Source organism: Colias philodice, chromosome 26, assembly GCF_061535455.1.
Source record: "Colias philodice isolate Cphi_HAF_F1 chromosome 26, ilColPhil1 Martin Lab GWU primary, whole genome shotgun sequence".
NCBI lineage: Eukaryota > Metazoa > Arthropoda > Insecta > Lepidoptera > Pieridae > Colias > Colias philodice.
In genome coordinates, this window is record NC_143111.1 from 6450912 (window position 1) to 6460025 (window position 9114).

Below are 9114 nucleotides of genomic sequence, written 5' to 3' on the forward strand. Positions count from 1 at the left end.
TTTCTGTATATTGATATAGAAAAGAAGATAATATAGCATACATTAATATGTTTTATAATTTAGTTGCAGTCTGTTCATGGAATTAATAAGTGAAGATGAGAAATAATAAATATACGGCCCGGCCCGGCTTCGCCCGTGTTACATATACCTATAGCATACATATCACGAACATATCCAATGGTGAAAGAATTTTTAAAATCAGACCAGTAGTTTCTGAAATAAGCGTGTTCCACCAAACAAACTCTTCAGCTTTTTAATATTAGTATAGATGATATCTTAGTGATATTTTAAATAATAACTATGAACAGCTTAGCTCCCAAACTAAAATTCCTTACCACATTATACATGTAAATTACGCGGAATTCAATACCGCACGTAACATTCCAATAGGCATATATACAGTTCACTGACATTACGTAGTTCATTAGTCAAATGAGATAATTACCGTCAAGACGGCACCTGCGGTCTCGGGTGAGTCTGAGGGATTTGTGGTATCCACTTAATACATGAATTAACATTTATTTATCCAGTCATATTAATGCTAACACCTAGAATTAATTGGATACTAATAATTGATATGTATTATTGATAGAAGCAGTGGTGGCTCAGTGGTGAGACCTCGGACTTCAAATCGATAAGTCCAAGCTTCGATACCAGGCGAGCGTGCAGGAAATAAATTGCTTTTCACATCGTGAGGAAACCGACATGAAGAATCAAAAGTTCGACGACATGTGTCATCCGCCAACCCGCATGCAGCGTGGTGGATAATAGCCTGTACCCTCATAGGCGGCCCGTGTCCCTGCAGTGGGAACGTGTATGGGCTGATGATGATGATTGATACAAGACAATGCAACACACACGCAACACATGTACAAATGAACTTCTTAACTAGAATTGCTTGTTTTCAGAAACATTTTAAATCTTGCTTTGTTTCTATATAATTAAATAAGAAGAGAGTAGATAGAGAACTCAGTACAATATATAAACTATTTAACTGCAAACATGCAGATTACATTAAATTAAGAAGTTAATACGCTTATATACTACCATTAAACGTTGTAAAATGAAAGTAGTTAATACGCTTATTTACAACGTTGTAAAATGCAGATCGCCTCCTTGGTACAGTGGTTGACGCGTGAGCGTAGCACCGAGGGGTCCTGGGTTCGATTCCCGGTGAAGACGAAGAAAAAAAATGTCTCGGTCTGGTAGGACACGGAAGGCTGATCACCTACTTGTCCCTAAAGAAAATCGATCGGTGAAACAGATGTATAATGCATCTGCCCCTTACCCCACTTGGGGACATGAGACTTCAGACACACACAAAATGAAGATGTCTTTGCAAAAGGTAGGTTTACAATTTGGATCGGATGAATCGATAGCCGAATATTTGGAGCGACCACAGCGGCGGTATTCGTCGCAGGCACTCAGTGTATTTAAGGCATTTGCATAGCATACCTATGGTATCCCAATAGCATATCGTTTACTTAAAACCCTGTAATATTGCTTGATAAATTTTCATACTATTTACTGTAAAATGTTTCTGCATTGTTTCGATCTTCTTCAGAACTTTAGTTTATATTTATACAAGCTTTCCCGGCAAATGTTGTACCTACTAAGTTAAAGTTAAGTTCCTAAGCCTTATTCTTATCGCTTAGGGCTAATAGATTTTATATCATTCTCAGATCAACCCAATAGGCATACAAAATTTCATGAGACTGTCGGTCATGCCGCGACACTTTTATATGTTAGACATCTATTGGTCCTATCATATTTTTATCAGACACATCAGCAAAGCAACGCATAATATACTTAAAAATAATAAATAATAATATTTCTTAAAAATTTAAGAGCATCTTTTCTCCTAATATGTGTGCTAGAAACTTCCATTAAATCACTCTATTTGAGTTGCAATCGTTTGTCGGTTAAAAACTATTTTCGAATTTTCGCATTTTGTTGTTTCATACCCAAAATTTTAATTTGATGTAAATATCGTTTTAAAGAAGATAATAATATTTAAGATCACGTGTTATCATCTACGAATAATTTTTTTTTTGCATATAATACAGTTTATAAAATAAATCACAAAACGTAACCGAAGTGTTGCCAGCACAAAAAGCTGTCGTCAACGGAACGTAAAACGTTATAATTGAAAATAATTCCAATTTTATTTATATCGGATATTGGAAACCGTCGGCAAGTCCGAATGCTGCGAAATGATAAGAGAAGTTTAATTTATTTTACACGAATATTTTATTTGTAAGGGCTGTTGTGTGCCGGATAAAGTATTGAAAAGGATTTACTTTTAAATGTATTTTAAATTTTGTGAATGCATGTCTTTGAAATTGTCGCAAGGTAAGGTAGTTTTTCAAACAGTTTTCCAGAAAATGTTTATAAAATCTGATATTGTTAAGGATGCTTTTTTACAAGAGTAAGTAGTATACGACTTAAATTAAAAGAGAAAGAGAAATTGGAAATACATTTCACGATAGGAAACTTTTCTGATGAAGATATAGAGTTTTGTCTTCTTACGTGTTAATCTTTATGTTTGTTGATTTTTCTGAATGAAATTAATATTCCGTATGAAAAAGTCATCACACACTTAAACTTTCTATAAAAGCATATTCATCTACCATTTGTAAATTTTACTAAAATTTGTTGATTTCCTACCATTTCATATAATTCAATTACAGAGTTGAACCAAATAGAAAATTCTTAGAAGTTCCCGTATTTTCTTATAAAAGACGTTACATTTAATAAAATATGCCTTCAACACGTAGTTGTCACGTAAAGGGGTATATTTTTATGGAATACGTAATTTTGTTTGACTTCATACGCGATGTCCATATTTGCCGAAGTCTTCACGTTCTACATGCAAAAGTGTAATAAGTTTCCACTATCTGACGTCACGATAATAATCTATACTAATAAATAATATTATAAAGCTGAAGAGTTCGTCTCTTGTTTGAACGCGCTAATCTCAGGAACAACTGGTCAGATATTAATATTATTATTAAAAAAAATCCGTGTTAGATAGACCATTTATCAAGGAAGGCTAATAGGGTATATCATCACGCTAAGACTAACATGAGTGGAGCCACGCAGGTGAAACCGTGGGTCGCAGCTAGTTTATTATAACAAAATAAGTATTTACTTTACTTAATACTTATTACGATTAAATTTTAAAGCACTAAGCTTAATTACATTGAATTAGAAATTACTTAAACAAAACAGCTTCTTTATATTTGATTCTATAGATATTAATTATTGTTCACTCTATAACATAATAAAATAAAACAAACTAAGTAAATAAATACAATATCGAATTCATCAAAGAGAAAGGAAAATGAGAAAATTTGCATAGTTTATGAAAATTGAACACCAAGAAAGTATATTGACTCATGTAAGTTTCCCCCCCTTCCAAAATAATATTAAAAAAAAAATGTGTGCGTGTACTAGTGTACACACGTAAGAAGTGAATCTTCTTTATGACCTTATTTTTCAAAAAATAATTTACAATATGCAAATTTACAGAAATACGTCAACCACGCGTGTAAGGGATAAAAACAAGATGGCGCGTAACGGAAAAATGTCACGCGTAACGAAAAAATGTTACACTAAATTTTTTTCCAACCCCGATAAAGAAGTTTCACTTCAATAATCTTTCCGACAATGGAAACAAATACTACTCGTAACGAAACAGGTCTAAGCAAATAGAGGGAAACATCGAATGATAGAAAATTTCTCTCAAGTGCTTTTTGAAGACAGACCGTGAACACTGAACAGGCGACCTCTAAGGGCAGACATCTACAACTAAAACTTACGATTGCAACTCAAACAAAGTGATTTAATGGAAGTTTCTAGCACTCTTATTAGGAGAATAGATGATCTCAAATTTTTAAGAAATATTATTTGTGTCAGAAGTGAAACTTCATTGGCAAGATTCAAAGATACCAAAATCGTCGCCTTCCTCCATAACGTGACGTGGTATTGCCATGACGCGACCTTGAAATTGAATTGGCTTGAAACAACAGTATGTTTATTTAGAATGCCGAGAGCGCATTATTTACAAATACAGCCGACAAAGTATGCATTGTAATAAATCAATAAAGCATAGAAGACAACTACGTTCGTCAATTACTCAAAATGTATCTACCAGTAAGGACAGAAAAAATTGCTAAACTATTTTTTCTCATCAGTTGTGCGGGTCTGTTTTTCTATTCACTATTAGCGTTTTATACATTCCACAGTGCGTACTCAAGTTTAACAACATTAATGAACTTTCAAAACAACTTTGTACATAAATCAAGCAAAAATAACAAAATTGTCGAAGACTATCCGAAAAACGATATACTGCATATTCTTGTATGGACTGTTTTAAACGACTCAGGTATTCCTATTAATGAAGGACAGGATCTTCTTGAAGAACATCAGTGCACGTATACAAATTGCTATGTTACGACTAATAAAAATCTTCTAAGAAACATCACGCAGTTCGATGCAATAGTTTACAATATATCATCAATTTCTAATTGGAACAAGGATCTAGCGAAAACAAGGTCTCGTTACCAAAAAATTGTATTCCATAGCGTTCAATCGTCAGAGGAGTATCCCTTGTGTAATGTTTTTACTGATGATTATTTTAATTTAACTTGGACGTATAAACTAGATTCTGATATTGTGAGTCCGTTCTTTGAAGTTAAAGATTTACAAGGCAATTTTGTGGCTCCGAGAGAAAATGTAAAATGGGATAATTCATCGCAAAATCTAACTGATAGCGTAAAGGAATATTTACGGAGAAAAAGTAGAGCTATGATGTGGATTGTTGATGTTTGTGATACAAGCAATTCCAGACTGGAACTCGCCAAGCAAATGCAAGCACTATTTAGAAAGAACTTTCTAGATTTCGATATATATGGATGCGACATGCTTGAATGTCCCGATGCTGTATGTCATAGAATTATGGACAAGTATTATTTCTACTTCGTGGCTGAAGACAGCAATGCTGTAGATTACGTCACAGCAGAAGTCCTCAAAGCTTATAATAATTACGCTGTGCCGGTTGTATACGGAGGTGCTGATTATACAAAGTAAGACCTTTCAACCATCTTACTAGTTCTTTTATATCTATCATTAGTAAATAGTTAAATAGTTCATAATTGTCCTTGCATCTAAGCTCTAAATATGGTGATATCCTTTCTGGTGGCTTCCTTGTAAAATCAGCTGTCATATTTTTTTAAGAATGTGAACAATTAACACGATTAACTTACTTATAATAAACTTTATTACAGATTCCTTCCCACGGGCTCCTACATCAATCTGAACTCCAAGTCTTTGGATGGTATTGTCGCTTTATTAGAATACATTATGAAGAATCCTGAAGTATATTACACCTACCATAGATGGAGAATGAATTACACGATTAAAAAAACAAAACCTTTGAAAGGTATCTGTGAATTATGCGCCAAATTGAACGAATGGAGAGGCACCAAAATAAAGAAAAATTTAAGAAATTGGTGGTATAATAAGCCTCTCTTTAACCGATGTGTTCCTGGTGGAGCAGAATCATTTTCGGAAGTGTTTTCTTATCTTAACCGTTCTAGACATAAACTTTAATTTTATAAATGCTTTTAGGCTTAGTTATATACATAATATTTTTATACGTAAAAACACTGATGTCTCTATTTTTACTGATTGGATTGTAATAGTAATGTATTAATTTGTATAATTTTTTAATTGTGATTACTTAAAGAAAGTTACAAACAAATGGATTGCAAATTTAAAATACATTATTTTTTCACTGTTTGCTTGAACATCTGTTTGTGTGAATATAAAAAATCGAATAGCTAATTTACTGATCGTCATTAATAAATATTTTGTATGAAGATTATGTTTTTACTGAGCACCTTTGTTCCATATTTTAGTGAAAATATTTTCTATTCGCGAACTTTAGTATTATAAAGAAAGACGCGACCTTTAAAGCTAATTCAAAAGACGTTTACCCCTTTAAAGGTCAATTTAAACGTAATAAAAAGATTTCGCTACATAAAACTAAAGCAAACATGCTTTATGGTCATAATAAAAAAAGTATGATTTTTTAGCGATTAAATCGGAGTTCTATAAAATTACAAATACACTGCTTATTGCTATGACATAATAACATGCAGGCATCGTAGAAATATAAAGAGAAACCTGATTGATTGAATAGATATTTATTTATTTCACCCGTAGTATAAAAATGTATAAAAACTATAATGAAAATATTAATTACATAGATAAATTATCCCATATGAATAGATTGACAAGATTTTACCAATTATCGTTTCTACCTCTTTTTTATTTTATTCTCATTTTTAGCATTTTTTCGTACTTTGTCTTACATTGTGTATGATTAAGGTATACTTAACATTTTCAAAAAGTAAGTCAGTAGACTTGAAAATTGCTGATCGGGCAAATTGCAAATTGCGCCTCTACTCGATGTAAGGTGCTTCATTTTGCGCTCTAGAATATTCATTAAAAGTTCTTAGCGTATACTTAAACATAAGTACAGGTAGAAAAGAGAAATATATGCTTATAGTGTCATTTTTCGTTGGATAAACATATCAATTGGCTGGCAATATATCAAATGAGTATTTTTCAAGCATATTTTGTACAGATTTGTAAGTCCTTTTTGAACTATTCTGTATTTATTTTCACGTTTTGAATATGATGCTTAAAATTAAAATATAATTATTATCATGTTTTAGTAAGGTGGCTTGTGGCTAGTATGGCTATCAGCTCTAGCTAGAGTAGTTGATATCTTATCAGGCTATGAGTGTCGTTTTTCTATGAAGAATTGACATGTAAATGTGCGTTGGTTTGCAATATAATAAATAAAACAAAGTTTTAGGTGAGAATATTATCAATTACTATAATTTAATAACTTCTAGTTATTATCTCGAACCAGAAATTAAATAAGGGAGTAGGTAAATATAAATTATAATAAATAATATGTAGGTATACTTACTACATTTTTGATTCAGGTTAACAATGTTTAAAGTATTTACACCATCAAAATTAGGAAATAAACATAACTTTCAGTTGAGTAGCGTCTGCAAGTCAAGTGTTGATCTGGTTAGCATATTGTCGAGATGCCCGCTCGCATATTCATCAGCCTTTGTTTCTGACCCTACTTTCCCCTCTTCGCTATGCAAATGGACTCATTCTAGTTCGAGTATAATTTGAGTATTGAATTTGGTACATTTTGTTTTTTGTTAACGATAAACGAGATAAATTTTACATCATTCATCATTTTTATTACTTACTAGCGGTCCGCCCCGGCTTCGCCCGTGGTACATAATTACGTTTTCTCTACATAAGAACCATCCTCGTACTTCAAGGAATATAAAAAAAAAAAGAATTATCGAAATCGGTTCAGCCGTTCTCGAGTTATGCGCTTACCAACACATTTTGCGATTCATTTTTATATATAAGACTAGCGGTCCGCCCCGGCTTCGCCCGTGGTACATAATTACGTTTTCTCTACATAAGAACCATCCTCGTACTTCAAGGAATATAATAAAAAAAGAATTATCGAAATCGGTTCAGCCGTTCTCGAGTTATGCGCTTACCAACACATTTTGCGATTCATTTTTATATATAAGATATAAGATACCTGAAACATAATACGTTAATTTGTTCTCTATATTAACACAAGAAACTATGACTGTATAAACTAGAATATTATATATTAGATTTTTGGTTTAACCAATCGATGCATCAGAGAAATAGAGCTAGGCTTTACGGAGAAGTAAAGCTTAACGCTGAAGCATCAATTATAGTTAAGTAAGCAGTTTCTATTTTCATGTCAGTATAAAACGTATAATAGTGTTTTCTGAAGAGGACAATTTAGGGGCTATCAAGAAAAGGATGAATGGATACCTTCTAGGGAAGTGTGCTCCATTTTAGACCACATCTTAGCTTACCAGTCAAGAGCTTTCTAATCGCAAGATAAAAAAAAGTATTGTGCATAAAAATGGCGGAGTGATATGTAACATATTTTGTAAAAACCGCGTTGTATGTTACAAAATAAAACCACTATCGTATTCATCGCCTCGACGCGTTAATTTAAAATACATGTGCAATTCTTAAAACAATTAAATTGGGAACGATTTTATTCCAACACGGAGAGCTTACAAAGGTATTGTAAACTACAATCAAAGCCCGCAATTGGATTGTGAGATACCAATATATGGCAGTTGATAGGTGTTAACGAACCACGCACCTGCGAGTTGCATTGTACTGTAGATCTTACTACTAAATCTCACACGTAACTCATATAGTCCGTTCGAGTTTGGGGCTTGGAATGTGAAATTAATGGGGCAGCGGATAGCTTTTACGAGCACTTACGTTTGTTACGTAGGTTGTACTTGTGCTTAAGTCATGTTCTTTGATAAAGTATCGTTCAAACACAAACATTCAAACTCAAACATTTGTTTATTCAATTAGACTTCTTTTAGAAGCACTTTCGAATCATCATTACATATTTTTAACATTTACCACCGAGTTCAAGTTTAAAATATAGATGTAGAATAACGAAAAACAATAATATTGGTGTCATTGGCTTTGTTAATTGTTTACTTTATTGTTTCATGGATTGTAAGCGTTACTAAAATATGGTAACCTTCTAATTACAAAGTACTAGTTTTATAAGAAATTTCTAAGCATTTACATTGCACAAGAAGTACTATTATGAGTGATTGACTTGAAGGATATTTGTACTATCACTTAAGCATTAGTATGATTAAAACCTGCATGAAATAGGTCAAAGCAATCAATCAATTTAAATGAAAATTCTTTAAGAATTATTCTTAGTAGAGGACACTTAGTAGGGGGTGTTGGAATAATTGCGTATAGTTTCAGAATACGCACCTGAGCCACAGTGCGGTTGGACATACTACAATACTGCATTTACATTTAGTTATTACTGGTTATTGTCGCACGTAAATAATTCTACTTACTATTAAGTACTGAGAGATTATTTGCTTTGGAATTTCTATCGTTTTTGAAGGATTAGGTATAAACATGGTTATTTCAATCATTTAATATACGATATGGTTCGTTTAGTTTCTTAAACAT

At 32.5% G+C, this 9114-nt stretch overlaps 1 protein-coding gene across 1 annotated transcript; it reads left to right on the forward strand.

Moving 5' to 3' along the window:
• The first annotated feature begins 4751 nt into the window (after positions 1-4751).
• LOC149476965 (lewis-type alpha-(1,3)-fucosyltransferase-like) lies at positions 4752-5613 on the forward strand. The gene is made up of 2 exons (XM_089711365.1): positions 4752-5087; positions 5289-5613. Exons 1-2 carry the CDS (start codon positions 4810-4812, stop codon positions 5611-5613), a joined length of 603 nt encoding a protein of 200 aa, XP_089567491.1. The 5' UTR covers positions 4752-4809.
• The last annotated feature ends 3501 nt before the right edge of the window (positions 5614-9114 follow it).